Genomic DNA, 17,240 nt, shown 5'->3' on the forward strand with positions numbered 1-17,240 from the left:
AAAGAAAATAAGAAGAGACACAAGCACTGGCAAGCTAGATGAAAAGCATTGATAAAGAAAGCTAAGAGAGAACATGAAGAGAAAATTGCTAAAGAGGCAAAAATTCATAACAATTTTTTTAGGTACATCAAAAGCATAAAACCTGTGAGGGAATCCATAGGACAATTGTATGATCAAGGAGCAAACAGGGCGCTCAGGGAGGATAAGGCCATAGCGGAAAGACTGAATGAATTCTTTGCTTCAGTCTTTATAGAAGAAGATGTAAGAGATCTACCTGAACCGGAAATGGTTTTCAAGGGTGATGATGCGGAGCAACTGAAAGAAAGCTCTGTGAATCTGGAAGATTCACTAAACCAGATCGACAAGTTAAAAAGTGATAAATCGCCAGGACCGGATGGTATAAATTCCAGGGTACTAAAATAATTCAAACATGAAATTACTGACCTGCTGATAGTGATCTGTAAACTGTCACTAAAATTGTCTGTAATACCTGAAGATTGGAGGGTGGCCAATGTTATGCTGATTTTTAAAAGGGGCTCCAGGGGAGATCAGGGAAATTACAGACTGGTAAGCCTGACTTCAGTGCCAGGCAAAATGATGGAAACAATTATAAAAAACAAAATTGTGGAATACATAGACTAACATGATTTAATAAGACAGAGTCAGCATGAGTTCAGCCGAGGGAGATCTTACCTCACCAATTTTCTTTACTTCCTTTAAGGTGTGGATAAAGGTGAGCCAGTTGATATAGCGTATCTAGATTTTCAAAAAGCTTTTGACAAAGTTCCTCATGAGAGGCTCCTGAGAAAATTAAAGAGTTATGGGAAAGGTTGCAAAGTTTAGTTGTGGATTAGGAATTAGTTATTGGATAGAAAACAGAGGGTAGGGTTAAATGGTCAGTTTTCTCAATGGAGGAGAGTAAACAGTGGAGTGTCGCAGGGGTCTGTACTGGGACCAGTGCTATTTAGCTTAATTATAAATGATCTTGAACCTCTCTTCACTTTCGCCCTCGAAGACCTGGAGCTGCAGCTTTTCTATGGTGGACTGTATTGATTGCTCTGAAGTGTATTTTGTTCAAGTGGTTAGAGGTGGAGGCTCCTGACTCTTCTCTATGGCGCTTCAGATGTGGGAGCGCCAGGGAGTGCAGGATTTCTCCTCGATTCTCAGGCAGGCATTTAAGCGTACCTGGGAACCCTTTTGGAATACAATGACACCAGCTGCTCGTAGTTGCATACTGAACTGTTAATTTGTTGTTCTAGGCTTGTTGTTAGGTTCCTCGATCTTGGATGAGTATTTGTATACATCTTTCCTTTTTGGTAACTTCTCCCCACTGTGGCTTGAAGGAGAACTGGGGGGGGATTCAAGGGGTATGGGGTGGGTTGGTAATTGTTGAAACTCTGAGCTGGTATTGTTGTTTTGCTGTGTTCTGTGTTTGTTGTTCTTGTTGGGCTCAATAAAATATATTTGACAATAAATGATCTGGAAATTGGAACGAGTGAGGTGATTAAATTTGCAGATGAGACTAAACTGTTCAAAGTTGTTAAAACGCATGCAGATTTTGAGAAATGGCAGGCAGACCTTAGGAAACTGGAAGACTGGACGTCCATATGGCAGATGAAGTTTAATGTAGACAAATGCAAAGTGATGCACATTGGGAAGAATAATCCAAATCACAGTTACCAGATGCTAGGGTCCACCTTGGGGGGTTAGCGCCCAAGTAAAGGATCTGTCATCATAAACAACACAACAAAACCTTTCACCTAATGTGCAGCAGCAAGCGCAAAAGCAAACAGGATTCTAGGAATTAATAAAAAAGGGATGGTTAAGAAGAATAATAATGTTATAATGCCCTTGTATCGCTCAGTGGTGTGACCTCACCTGGAGTACTGTGTTCAATTCTGGTCTCCTTATCTCAAGATAGATATAATGGCACTTAAGTTTCAAAGAAGAGCGACCAAGATGATAAAGAGGATGGAACTCCTCTCGTATTAGAAAAGACTAAATAGGTTAAGGCTCTTCAGCTTGGAAGAGAGACGGCTGAGGGGAGATATGATTGAAGTCTACAAAATCCTGAGTGGAGTAGAACGGTACGAGCAGATCGATTTTTCACTCCATCAAAAATTACAAAGACTAGTGGACACTCAATGAAGTTACAAGGAAATCCTTTTAAAACCAATAGGAGGAAATTTTTTTCCACTCAGAGAATAGTTAAGCTCTGGAACGCATTGCCAGAGGTTATGGTAAGAGCGGATAGAGTAGGTGGTTTTAAGAAAGGTTTAGACAATTTGCTGGAGGAAACGTCCATAGTCTGTTATTGAGGAAGATTGGTAGCATGGAATGTTGCTACTTTTTGAGGTTCTAGAATCTTGTTCTATTCTTTGAGATTCTGTATGGAATGTTACTACTCCTTAGGTTTTGGCCAGGTACTAGGGACCTGGATTGGCCACCACGAGAACGGTCTACTGGGCTTGATAGACCATTGGTCTGACCCAGTAAGACTATTATTATTGCTTTCGAATGTGTTTCTCAAATGCGATTTGCAAAGGCACTTGCTAAGGCAACTTGTTAAGGCAACTTGTTATAAAATTCCCGCACATCAAAATCAGTAATTAAAGAGGTAAGTTCCAAAGTCTGTTAAGTTCAAAAAGCTGTTCTTTAATAAAGGTGAGTTTTTATTTTTAATAATTCTAGAAAACCTAAGAACATTATTTTCACTGAATATCATGTACCTTATGGATAAATGCTTTTTAGTGCAAATTTAACACATAATATCAGTTTCTGGCATGAAGTCATATTTTAAAAAACAGGTTTTGGAATTCTTCAATTCTCTCTTACCTGCTGTGGTTCCTCCTTAATAACTCCTGTTTTTCCTAAAAGAATTCGACTCTTTTTTAAAGATGATTCTTTTTTATTTTCCTTAGATGGAGAATTTGAAGTTGTTTCTTCTTTTTCATCTGGAATCTCTATGATTGAACCCACAAAAGAATTACAATAGAAGCTACTAGAGCCAACAAATTTTCCAAAATTCACAATTCAGATATTCAGTTTTTATATTTATTACAGGTAATAAAGAACTAAAAGAAAGGCACTGGAGTCATAAAATGTTTGTTTTACCACCATCCCAAATCCTCCCATACTGAAACCCTTCATTTCTCAACCTCCTAACCCCTTCCCACTCTCCCATGATGTGATCTAACAATTGCAGAAATTACCTAGACAATGGCAACAATAACAAAAAAAAATCATTACAATACTAACACCCTCAACCCTATCCCCCTAACCCTCCATTATCAGATCTTGGGAGGGCCCTATATTATTAGGGGAGGAACTCCCCTTGACAGCGACTTATCCCCCTTCCCTCCCTTTCATCCCCTCCCAAGCAGATTAATTTCCCTGCCCTAGAGTTCGTGGCTCCAGTAACCATTCAATGGAGACCCTTATTAAGAAAGCTCACTCAAAGCACTGAGCGTGATGTTCCATTGTCAAGAGATGCAACAAGAATGGGAGAAATGGAAAGATTTTTTAAAGACTCTAGAACAACTGGATGACCAAGGAGCAAAACGGGTGCTCAGGAAGAATAAGGCCATAGCGGAAAGACTGAATGAATTCTTTGCTTCGATCTATACCGAACAAGATGTAAGAGATCTACCTGAACCAGAAATGGTTTTCAAGGGTTATGATGCGGAGCAACTGAAAGAAATCTCAATGAATCTGGAAGATGTACTGAGCCAAATCAACAAGTTAAAAAGTGATAAATCGCCAGGACCGGATGGTATACATCCCAGGGTACTAAAATAACTCAAACATGAAAATGCTGACCTGCTGTTAGTGATCTGTAACCTGTCACTAAAATCATCTGTAGTATCTGAAGATTAGAGGGTGGCCAATGTTACGCTGATTTTTAAAAAGGGCTCCAGGGGAGATCCGGGAAATTACAGACCGGTAAACCTCACTTCGGTGCCGGGCAAAATGGTAGAAATGATTATAAAATTGTGGAACACGTAGACAAACATGATTTAATGAGACAGAGTCAGAATGGGTTCAGCCAAGGGAGATCTTGCCTCACAAATTTGCTTGACTTCTTTAAAGGTGTGAATAAACATGTGGATAAAGGTGAGATGGTTGATGTAGTGTATCTAGATTTTCAGAAAACTTTTGACAAAGTTCCTGAGAGGCTCCTGAGAAAATTAAAGAGTCATGGGATAGGTGGCAAAGTTCAGTTGTGGATTAGGAATTGGTTATCGGATAGAAAACAGAGAGTAGGTTTAAATGGTCATTTTTTTCAATGGAGGAGAGTAAACAGTAGAGTGCCGTTGGGGTCTGTACTGGGACCAGTGCTATTTAACTTATTTATAAATGATCTGGAAATTGGAATAACAAGTGAGGCGATTAACTTTGTAGATGACGCTAAACTGTTCAAAGTTGTTAAAATGCATGCGGATTGTGAAAAATTGCAGGCGGACCTTAGGAAATTGGAAGACTACGTGTCCAAGTAGCAGATGAAATTTAATGTGGACAAATGCAAAGTGATGCACATTGGAAAGAATAACCTGAATCACAGTTACCGGATGCTAGTGTCCACCTTGGGGGTTAGCGCCCAAGAAAAGGATCTGGGTATCACTGTAGACAATACGATGAAACTTTCTGCCCAATGAGTGGCAGCGGCCAAAAAAGCAAACAGGACGCTGGGAATTATTAAAAAGGGGATGGTTAACAAGACTAAGAATGTCATAATGCCCCTGTATCAATCCATGGTGCGACCTCATTTGGAGCATTGCGTTCAATTCTGGTCTCCTTATCTCAAGAAAGATAAAGTGGCACTAGAAAAGGTTCAAAAAAGAGCGACCAAGATGGTTAAGGGGATGGAACTCCTCTCGTATGAGGAAAGATTAAAACGGTTAGGGCTCTTCAGCTTGGAAAAGAGACGGCTAAGGAGAGATATGATAGAAGTCTACAAAATCCTGAGTGGAGTAGAACAGGTACAAGTGGATCGATTATTCACTCCATCAAAAATTACAAAGACATGGGGACACTCAATTAAGTTACAGGGAAATACTTTTAAAACCAATAGGAGGAAATTTTTTTTCACTCAGAGAATAGTTAAGCTCTGGAACGCATTGCCAGAGGATGTGGTAAGAGCGGATAGCATAGCTGGTTTTAAAAAAGGTTTGGACAAGTTCCTGGAAGAAAAGTCCATAGTTTCTTGCACTGTATTGGTAGCATGGAATATTGCAACACCTTGGGTTTTGGCCAGGTACTAGTGACCTGGATTGGCCTCTATGAGAACAGGGTACTCGGCTTGATGGATTATTGGTCTAACCCAGTAGGGCTATTCTTATGTTCTTAAGCACATCCCACGCATTTATGTTCCTACAGCACTCAGCAATATCTATCACAGAGAAATCTGCATCTTCTCAGACACTTTTGAAAAGGCCATAGCAGCAGTGGCTTATCTGAAAGCTACAGATGCAGATGGAGTATCCCAAGTGGGATTCATCTTTGGCAAAGCCAAGTTATCACCTCAACTGAATCATACCATTCCATACCTCTTGAGAGCTGGAAGCCACCTCACCCAAGCAAAACTGGATGTGGATGAGAAGAATCCACTTATTGTTCCAGGATGACACCACATTGCAACACTACTTGTGTAGCACAATCATGAATAAGTGAAACACTAAGATAGACGCTTCACAGAAGGCACTGTAAGAGCAGCATGATTGTAGATCATGGGAACAAAATGTAGTATTGCTTTTATAATTTACTACTGTGTAAAATGTCGCAGACTGAGGGGCAAGTTCCAAGAACAAAAAATGGCAGTAACATAGTAGATGACGGCAGATAACGACCCAAATGGTCCATCCAGTTTGCCCAACCTGATTCAATTTAAATTTTTTTAATTTTTTCTTCTTAGCTATTTCTGGGCAAGAATCCAAAACTCTATCTGGTACTGTGCTTGGGTTCCAACTGCCGAAATCTCCGTTAAAACTTACTCCATCCCATCTAAACACTCCCAGCCATTGAAGCCCTCTCCAGCCCATCATCTCCCAAATGGCCATATACAGACACAGACCGTTCAAGTTTGCCCAGTACTGGCCTTAGTTCAATATTTAATATTATTTTCTGATTCTAGATCCTCTGTGTTCATCCCACGCTTCTTTGATCTCCGTCACTGTTTTCCTCTCCACCACCTCTCTCAGGAGCGCATTCCAGGCATCCACCACCCTCTCCGTAAAGTAGAATTTCCTAACATTGCTCTTGAATCTACCACCCCTCAACCTCAAATTATGTCCTCTGGTTTTACCATTTTCCTTTCTCTGGAAAAGATTGTGTTCTACGTTAATACCCTTCAAGTATTTGAACATCTGAATCATATCTCCCCGTCCCTCCATTCCTCTAGGGTATACATATTCAGGGCTTCCAGTCTCTCCTCATACATCTTCTGGCACAAGCCTCCTATCATTTTCGTTGCCCTCCTCTGCACCGCTTTAAGTCTTCTTACGTCCTTCGCCAGATACGATCTCCAAAACTGAACACAATACTCCAAGTGGGGCCTTACCAATGACCTGTACAGGGGCATCAACACCTTCATCCTTCTACTGGCCTCTCTTTATACAGTCTCTTTCTACTGGCCTCTCTTTATATGCCTTTCTTTATACAACCCAGCATCCTTCTGGCAGCAGCCACTGCCTTGTCACACTGTTTTTTCGCCTTTAGATCTTCGGACACTATAACCCCAAGGTCCCTCTCCCCATCCGTGCATATCAGCTTCTCACCTCCCAGCATATACGGTTCTTTCCGATTATTAATCCCCAAATGCATTACTCTGCATTTCTTTGCATTGAATTTTAGTTGCCAGGCATTAGACCATTCCTCTAACTTTTGCAGATCCTTTTTCATATTTTCCACTCCCTCTTCGGTGTCTACTCTGTTACAAATTTTGGTATCATCTGCAAAAAGGCACACTTTTCCTTCTAACCCTTCAGCAATGTCACTCACAAACATATTGAGCATGATCGGCCCCAGCACCGAACCCTAAGGAACTCTACTACTCACCTTTCCTTCCTCCAAGCGACTTCCAGTAACCACCACCCTCTGGCGTCTGTCCGACAGCCAGTTTCTAATCCAGTTCACCACTTTGGGTCCTAACTTCAGCCCTTCAAGTTTGTTCAACAGCCTCCTATGAGGAACCGTATCAAAGGCTTTGCTGAAATCTAAGTAATTTACATCTAGCATATGTCCTCAATCCAGCTCTCTGGTCACCCAATCAAAAAATTAAATCAGGTTCGTTTAGCACAATTTACCTTTTGTAAAGCCATGTTGCCTCGGATTCTGTAACCCATTAGATTCAAGGAAGTACACAGTCCTTTCTTTCAGCAACACTTCCATTATTTTTCCAACAACCGAAGTGAGGCTCACCGGCCTTTAGTTTCCTGCTTCATCCCTGTGACCACTTTTGTGAATAGGGACCACATCCGCTCTCCTCCAATCCCCAGGAACCACTCCCGTCTCCAGAGATTTGTTGAACAAGTCTTTAATAGTACTCGCCAGAATCTCTCTGAGCTCCCTTAGTATCCTGGGATGGATCCCGTCCGGTCTCATCGCTTTGTCCACCTTCAGTTTTTCAAGTTGCTCATAAACACTCTCCTCTGTGAACGGCGCAGAATCTATTCCATTTTCTCGTGTAACTTTGCCAGACAATCTCGTTCCTTCTCCATGATTTTCTTCTGTGAATACAGAACAGAAGTATTTGTTTAGCACATTTGCTTTATCCTCATCACTCTCCACATATCAGTTCCCAGCATCTTTTAGTTTAGCAATTCCATTTTTCATCTTCTTCCTTTCACTAATATATCTGAAAAAAATTTTGTCTCCCTTTTTTACATTTTTAGCCATTTGTTCTTCCGTCTGTGCTTTCACCAGAGGTATCTCTCTCTTGGCTTCTTTCAGTTTCACCCTGTAGTCCTTTCTGCATTCCTCTTCTTGGGGTTTTTTATATTTCACGAACGCCAACTCTTTCGCCTTTATTTTCTTCGCCACTAGTTTGGAGAACCATATCGGCTTCCTTTTTCTCTTGTTTTTATTTATTTCCTTCACATAAAGGTCCATAGCCATTTTTATCGCTCCTTTCAGCTTAGACCACTGTCTTTCTACTTTTCTTATGTCCTTCCATCCTAACAGCTCTTTCTTCAGGTACTCTCCCATTGCATTAAAGTTCATACGTTTGAAATCTAGGACTTTAAGTAACGTGCGGCCGCCCTCCTCTTTAGCCGTTATATCAAACCAAACCGTTTGATGATCGCTACTTCCCAGGTGAGCACCCACTCGAACATTAGAGATATTCTCTCCATTTGTGAGGATAAGATCCAATATCGCTTTTTTCCTCGTGGGTTCCGTCACCATTTGTCAGCAGTTCAACTTAGCACTGAGCCACCATTTATGTATGTCGATCTTAGTAGCGCCTTTGATCTTGTGGACCATTCTAATTTACTAATTTGCTTGAATGCTCTAGGTCTCCAAGGAAAATTTATTCATGGTTTAGGGGATTTTTGGAAACCAGACTTTATCAAGTTAGGTTTAGGACTCAACTTTCTATCACCTGGAAGAATCCATGCGGCGTTCCTGAAGGATCACCTCTTTCACCTACATTATTTAATATTTATTTATCGTCGCTAGGCTCATGTTTGAGTAATCTGGACATAGGATTGTTTAGCTATGCTGATGACATAACAATTGTCATACCATTTAATTTCAGTTTTGTCTCAGATCATCATCAAAATTGAAGCCGTAATACAACAGATGAATGTCTGGATGCAACAATTTAAACTTAAATTAAATTCAGACAAAACTAATTTTTTTGTGGTGTCCTCTAGCAAAGTACCTTTTGAACCATCTATCAGCATAAATTCAATTTCATATACAATCTAAACTAAACCTTAAGTTTATATACCGCATCATCTCCACGGAAGTGGAGCTTGGCACCATTTACAAGAACTTAAAATATAAGAAGAGAAAGGAAAAGGTTTACATGAGCTTATATATAGCAAGGAAGAGTAAGGGGGACATTAGAATTACATGTTAGAGAAGAGCCAAGTTTTCAGTTGCTTGCGGAATAATTGGAGGGAGCCCAGGTTCCGCAGCGGGATAGTAAGGTCGTTCCAAAGACCTGTGATTTTGAAGAGAAGTGATTTTCCAAGTTTACCTGCATAGAGAATACCGTTTAGAGAGGGGAAGGATAGTTTGTATCTTTGGGCGGGTCTGGGGGAGTCAGGACTCGAGGAGTTAAAGGATAGTGGGATTAGGGGAGGAAGGATGCCGTGAATGATCTCAACAATTAAAATACTAGGAGTTATTTTGGACCAGCAACTCACTATGAAAACTCAGGTAGATGCTGTAGTACATAAAAGCTACTTCACCCTATGGAAATTATGAACTATTAGATCTTACTTTGAATTTGCTGTTTTTAGATTATTGGTTCAATCGCTTTTATTAAGTCTCCTTGATTATTGTAATATTATTTATTTGACAATTACTAAGAAAGAGTTAATGAGACTTGTACTGATACAGAACACAGCGGTCAGAATAATCTATGGCCTAAAGAAATATGATCACGTTACGTTGTTTAAGTTGGGCTGCTTCTGTTACAAAGATCTCTAAGCCACAGCCCCTCTTTACTTGGTGAATAGATTTTCCTTGGCGTTATACACACATAGAAGAAGAACCCATCCTTTGTTTAACTCTCTTTCAATCCAGGGTTGTAAAAGTATAAAATTTCTCAATCACACTTTGGCATCCCATGCGGCCCTTCATGATAAAGAATTTTGAGCTTTGTTGCTAGCAGCTCACTCTTATAAAGACTTTAGATCACATTTGAAAACCTATTTATTTTCTAAATACCTGACCAACTAATTCTCTTTATTCCATGAATTATAATTTTCTTTAGTAATTTTTTGTAAACCACGTTGAACTAATGGTTACGTGGTCAACAAGTACAATGTTATGTTATGTTATGTGTCTAGATGTTTTTGGACCAGGAACAATAGTAACAAGTTGCACAAGAGATAGAGGGCCCAGCAACAAGCGGACTGGTGGGCACGATGGACCACTGGTCTGACCCAACAGCGGCAATTTTTATGTTCTTATATTGAGGTCATTGAATCAATGGGCACTTCAAGTTTCATTAGTGTCTTATGAGGATTCCTTACCATCAGAGATTCAGTCAAGCAGATTCATTCCGTCTGCAGAACCAACTTTGAAACAAATTGATAAGGATCTGATTGTGGATATCCAAAAGTTTGGAGGGAAAGAGGAGGTGCTGCTGCTGGGAGATTTCAACCTGCCAGATGCAGACTCGAATGTTCCATCTGCGGAATCAGAAATAAGTAGGGAGATTGTGGATGCCTTTCAAGAGGCTCTGCTCAGACAAATGGTGACGGAACCCATGAGGGAAAAAGTGATATTTGATCTGGTCCTCACAAATGGAGAGAGTATCTCTAATGTTCGAGTGAGTGCTCACCTGGGAAGTAGCGATCATCAAACGGTTTGGTTTGATATAAAGGCTAAAGTGGAGGGCAGCCGCATGATACTTAAAGTCCTAGATTTCAAACGTACGGACTTTAATGCAATGAGAGAGTACCTGAAGAAAGAGCCGTTAGGATGGGAGGACATAAGAGAAGTGGAAAGACAGTGGTCTAAGCTGAAAGGAGCGATAAAAATGGCTATGGACCAATAGAAAAGAGTAGGATCCAAGATGGCTGCTGCTGTCTGATGCTGGAAGGACGCCTGAGAGTGTCTTCCTTACCTCTTGAATATGCCGAAAAGAAGGGGCAGGAGTGTTGGTGGTGCCTCCCAGTGCTTGGGACCCACGGTTTCCACAATTGAAGACATCTTTAGATGCCTTCAAAACGAGCAAGCCGGTTCGGGGAATCGCCCGCTGGAAACGTCGATAGAGAGGAGTGCTTCGACTATATCCCATGGGCTAGACGTGACACTGAGCCCCGACGTCAGGACTCCTCCCCTCCAGCCGTTGCCGCTGGGAGCTAGCTCACCGCGAGAGGAGAGCACATCAGATGAGACAGTGTTCTTCTCTCGAGAGGCCAGTATGTCGGAGGGCTTGCTGCAGGAGACAACTCAGAGGGACTTGCTCCCTCTGGAGAAACCAGCGACTGGGACAACTCGTGCTATGGAGGAACAGGGCACTGAAGAGGTAAACCAGACATCTGAACTATCTTTAACTACACCAATAATTCCTTTTGTTCCTGTTAAGCCCCCAGAAGTCACTTTAGACTCGCTCTGGGAGTTAGTTATGGCTTTGGGTAATTCTCTGAATCCTTAAATTAAAAACTTAGATAAAGAACTTAAAGACCAGAAAGAAGTTATTAAGAATTTGAAAGAAGATATAGAAATATTGAAATCTGATACCCAAGAAGATAAGAAGGACATAAAAATGATAAAAAGTAATCATGATTTATTGGTAAAAGATAACTTGATAATGAGGAGAAAATTGGAAGTACTTGAAAACAACTCCCGGATTATTAATTTACGTTTAATTAATTTTCCAAAGGTCTCATCAATTTCCCCAAGAGACATGATAAAGCGTTACTTTCTGGAAATACTTAAAATTCCTGAGAACTCATTACCACCATTGACAAGAGTGTATTATTTACCTATAAAGACTCAGGATGTTCAGAAGAAAGATGTAATTGGAAAACCCCAGGAAAGTTCTCTGGACGTTTCTGCTTTATTAGAACAGTCGGACAGAGAGGTGGCTATTTCAGCCGCTCTCTTACTGACTGTAGCTCTGGCTCCAGATAAAGACTGAATCCTCAAACTAGAACCAGAGACTTCCTGGGTTTCCATATTCAAATTTTCCCGGATGTCTCTAAAGAGACTCAAAAGAGAAGAAGGAAATTTCTAATGTTGAAACCTGGTGTGACCCAGATTGGGGGTTTATTTTTCCTTAGATATCCTTGTAAATGTGTAGTAAGGTATCATACTTTGAAATATGTGTTTTTTGAACCAGCTCATTTGATAGTCTTCCTCTCCACGAAGCACCTTGGGAATGGAGAAAAATCAGCGTCCAAGGAATAATTAGCTCCTTTTCAGTATCAGATAATGTGATTTCGTTTGGTTGTTATTTTGTACCTTTAAATCACTCCGTTTCTTAAGTTTTGGATCCTAATTTTGAGGACTAGTGTGTGATTAAGTTGAGAATTATTTTTTTGGGATAGAAAGTAATTTTAATGTTATGTTCAATATTATGTTTTTTTAATTGCATTTTCTGTACAAGATGATATGCTTGTTAAATAATGTAAAAATTTCTAAAATAAAATAATAATTTAAAAAAATGGCTATGGACCTTTATGTGAAGAAAATCAATAAAAACAAGCGAAAAAGGAAGCCGATATGGTTCTCCAAACTAGTGGCGGAGAAAATAAAGGCGAAAGAGTTGGCGAGGGTGGAAGATACATGGAAAAGTTAAACAGTCCAAAAATACAAAATCATAGGAGCTCCGCATGAGACGTAATGCAAAAATCAACACCAGGATCCCTGGAGATTAATGACCATACTAAATACATAGAGGAAGCACCTGTGAGGAAAAACAAGCCTTATCAGGGTGTGCCCCGCTACACAGAGAGGAGAGAGAGAGGAGAGTGGAGAGAGACAGGAGAGAGGAACCCAAACCCAAGCAGCAGGCTTGCCAGAGGGAGGACTTATAGGAAAGCTCCAGCTTTCAGGTGAAGTCAGACATAGAAATGCTAGATGTTGGGGGGCGTGGCTTGGAGCGCGCACAAGATGGAAGCTTAATCGCGTTGCTCTGCTCCCCCAGGTGATATTTTTGAGATAATAACGTTGAAAATAAAAGTTTTCTTATATCGGAAAAGATTGATAAAAGGTCGGAAGATGGCGACTTCAAGACAGACTAAAATTGAAACAGCATTTGTGGGCACGGCGAAGCGCGTCAAACATGATCATGTGACGCCGGCAAAGACTGCACTCCCGGATGAAGATGAAATTGATAAAAAAGAAGTGATGGCAGCATTGGACAATATACAAAAAATGCTATAAAAAAACACAGAGTATATTCAAGAAGTCAAGGAAGAGGTGGTCAGTATAAATAAGCAGCTGGAAATGGCAAATCAGAGAGTAACAACGCTGGAAAAGAAGATGGAACAGATGGAGCTAACAGCGGTTCAATTCAAATCTGAAAGCAAAATCATTTCAGAGATGCAAAAACAACTGGAAAACTATGAGAATCGTGGACGTCGGAAGAACATAAAAATCATTGGGCTGGCGGAAAATTTAGAAGGAGATAATCCTATAAAGTTTCTGGAGTCCTTGTTGCCAAAGTTATTTCAGCTGAACTCAAAACAACCTATTGAAATTGAAAGGGCACACAGAATTCCATTCCAACGGTCAGAAAACAAGTCAAAGCCCAGACTGCTTATCTTTAAACTGTTAAGGTTTCAGCAAGCCTTTGAGATACTGAAGTTGGCAAAAGCAGACAGAAATTTGACTTATAAAGGCTCAAAGTTATTATTTTTGCCTGACTTCGCAAAGAACACAGCAACATTGAGGCAGCAATTTCTTCAGTTAAGACCACAGCTAAAAGAAAAAGGTTACAAGTATGGATTATACTTCCCTGCAAATTGAGGATATCCTATGGGAGTAAATCACTGTATTTTGAGGATCCAGTAAAATTGAAAGACTTTTTAAATAACTCTGAACCAATGAATATGTAAGGAGAGAAGAGGTATAGAAAGAAAAGAACATATTTAATAAGAATGGATTAGAAGAGGAAAGATGAAATAGACTGGATGGAATGTTAATGGTATATGAAAAGGGAATAATTATTTTATTTACTTTTATATGTGGGGAAATATGAATGGAATGCATTGGTTTAGAATTCTAAATATAAATATATTTATAAGAGCACATTTATAAATAAGTTAAAGGAGATGGGAAGAATGTGAATTGAATTTAAAGAAAGTTTTTACAGAAGACATGAGGAGTTTAAAATGTTTATTTCAGAAGAGGTTTACAACAAATGATTTAATTTTAAATAGAATGGATAGAATAAAAACTTAATTAAATTGAGCGATAATAGTTGAGCAGTTTAAATAAAGAATTAGTAATAGTTCTATGATTAGTATGTATCATATGAATATTTAATATATGGGAGTTTTAGGAGGATTATATGGTCATTTAGAAAAGTGGGATACATAAAGATATATGATTAAAATGAATTGCAAGGTCATGTTAATATTTAAAATATGGAATGAGGTTAAGATATAAGATTGAATAAAGTACATTTATAAAGGGAAGATAATATATAAATGCCTGGGGGGGATGTGGTTGCAAATCCTATGCATGGTTCAAGTTTATCCATATTGCAGGGAGGGATGGGTGGGATGTGGGAGGGGGGTTAATTAAGAGTAAGGGAAAGGAGAATTTGTTTGAGGAGGGGAAATATTTAATACTCTTTCATTTTATGGATATTATGGGAATGAGGGTGTCTGATCAATTTCATTTATATAAGTCATAATATCAATGCTGGAATATTAGTTAACTGTACGATGGAGACTAAGTTTTATTCTCTCAATGTCAATGGCCTGAATCACCAAATTAAAAAGAAAAAAATGTTAAATTTCCTTAAAAAGCAACAAGCGGATGTATATTTCATCCAAGAGACCCATCTGTCCACAATAGAATCTAGAAAGCTGGAAGGGGGCTGGATTTCAAAAGTATTTTTTGCTCCAGCAAATGGGAAAAAGGCTGGACTGGTCATTTTAATTAATAAAAAATGTACAGCTGATTTTAAAATGGTAGCAATGGATCCATTAGGAAGGTGGGTACATATTGAAATGAGCATGGAAAATAATACCTTGGACTTGTTTAACATCTACGCTCCTAATACGAATCAGATGGAATTTTTTAAGAGTCTACAAAAAATTTTATTACCACTGGCTACTTCTAATTTAGTGGTGGCTGGAGATTTCAAGGATTATTCTAAGCCGGTTTGGAGATTTGATAATTCTTTGGTAGTAGATTCAAATTTTACTGAAGATTTTAAAATGAAAATGATTGAATTCTTCCAAATTAATGATACTAATGATATAAATATGGAAATCTTATGGGATGCGTTTAAAGCAACCATGAGAGGTAATATTATTTCATATTCAGCATATGTTAGGAAAAAGTTTATGAAACAATTTGTTGATTTGGAAAAGGAAATTAAAATATTGGAAAGTAAGTTAATTAATAGATGGGAATGGAATACTTTGCAATTATTATTAAAAACAAAAGTTAAATATAATGAGTTATCTTCTAGATTTGTAAGGAATGATTTATTTTCTCAACAAACTCAATACTATGGAAATTCAAATAAGGCGGGAAGGATGCTAGCAAATTATCTTAAGGCAAGGAAAAGAAGAACAAAAATTGTTGTAATAAAAGATAAAAATGGACAATCACATAATAAAATTGATCAGATTCTAAAACAATTTTTTAGTTTTTATAAAGATTTGTATTCTTCTGAATCTTACAGAGATAGAGAAAAGGATGGATTGGAATTTTTAAGTTTACTTAAGGGACCTCAAATTCCTGAACATATAAAAGGAAGTTTAGAAGAACCTATATCTTCAAAAGAGTTAGAAACAGCATTGAAGTCTCTTAGAGTTGGATCCGCTCCAGGTGGTGATGGATATACGGTAGAGTTCTATAAATCATTTCAAAATACTTTGTTACCCTATTTGTTAAAATTATATCAATACCAACTAAATAAAAGTTGTATATCAGGTACTATGGCAGATTTATTAATTATAGTCTTACCAAAACCAAACAAAGATCATACTTTGGTATCAAACTACAGGCCTATTTCGTTAATTAATGTAGATGGTAAGCTTTTAGCCAAAGTTTTGGCACTAAGATTAGCTAAAGCTCTCCCTTTTATTATTGATACTCACCAAACAGGATTTGTTGCAAGAAGACATTCTTCCAATAATACTAGACTGGCTTTTCATACTTGAAATTTAACAAAGGATATTCATGATCCGGCATTCTTAATTTCTTTGGATGCAGAAAAAGCCTTTGACAGAGTTGAATGGTCTTTTATGTATCAGGCATTAGAATGGTTTGGTATAGGGCGGGGGTCGGCAACCTGCGGCTCCAGAGCCGCATGCGGCTCTTTTCCACCTTTGCTGCGGCTCCGGTAGTGTGTCACGCAGGCATGCACCTTACAAGTCCAGCGTCGCGGCGGGAAATAGCCATGCTGAGCAGTGAGCTCAGCACATACACAGATGAAAGCCTTGCTTGCTGATTGGTCCGGCGGCCCCGCCCCGCCGTGCCGCCGGACCAATCAGCAAGCAAGGCTTTCATCTGTGTAGTGCTGAGCTCACTGCTCAGCATGGCTATTTCCCGCCGCGACGCTGGACTTGTAAGGTGCCTGAAAAAGAAATCATCCTGGCCGGGGTCGGTGTCATGCTCCGGAGATCTACAGCCTTCCTATCTCCCTCTCCCTTCTACCTGCTTCCGGCCACATCCCCTGCTCCGCGGCTCTCTTCGGCAACTCAGCAGCAGCGATCGACACAAGCTTCTGACGTCGGGGCCTACCCTCTGCGAGTCCCGCTTGTTTCAACTTCCTTTTTCCACAAAGGCGGGACTCGTAGAGGGAAGGCCTCGATGTCGGCAACTTGTCTTGATCACTGCTGCTGACGAGTTGCTGAAGAGAGCCGCGGAGCAGGGGGGTGTTGCCAGGTGCAGGTAGAAGGGAGAGGGCCAGATGCAGGACTCGTGGGTGAGGGAGGAGAAGAGAGAGAGAAAGAGAGAGGGGAGGGAAACAAAAGGAAATCTTTCATACTGGGCTGGGCCGGAGTGGAGGGAGGGTGGAAAGATTCTAGCTACAGGGTGCAGTAACAAAGGAAAAGGGGGGGGGAAAGCTGAAAATGGAGATAGTGACACAAAGAAGAGAAAGGGTAAGCAGGACCTACTGAATAAGGATAGAGATACAGAGGGGACATGAAGAGGAGGTGAAATAGAGACATAGAAGTAATGCTGAAAAAGTGGGGGGGGGGAGATAAAGACATTGAAAGGGCAAATGGTGAACATGGCGTAAAGATAAGGACAGAGACAAATGAAGATTCTGAAAAAGTGGTGAGATAGGGATATAGGTGAGATGGACACAAAGAAGGGTGATGCTGGAAAATAGGTGGAATGGTAATTCTGACAGACACAGAAGGGAAATG

General features: G+C 39.8%; 1 protein-coding gene across 5 annotated transcripts in view; it reads right to left on the reverse strand.

Annotated features, from left to right (window-relative positions):
• Positions 1 to 17,240, reverse strand: part of TAF1 (TATA-box binding protein associated factor 1) — a 596,267-nt gene that overhangs the window by 393,153 nt on the left and 185,874 nt on the right. For all 5 annotated transcript variants that reach the window (XM_033945528.1, XM_033945529.1, XM_033945526.1 and 2 more), the window contains one exon: positions 2,836 to 2,963. In XM_033945528.1, the coding sequence (XP_033801419.1) occupies positions 2,836 to 2,963 (128 nt within the window). The remainder of the gene's footprint in view (positions 1 to 2,835; positions 2,964 to 17,240) is intronic.

This window comes from Geotrypetes seraphini, chromosome 5 (assembly GCF_902459505.1).
Source record: "Geotrypetes seraphini chromosome 5, aGeoSer1.1, whole genome shotgun sequence".
In the NCBI taxonomy this organism is placed as follows: Eukaryota; Metazoa; Chordata; class Amphibia; order Gymnophiona; family Dermophiidae; genus Geotrypetes; species Geotrypetes seraphini.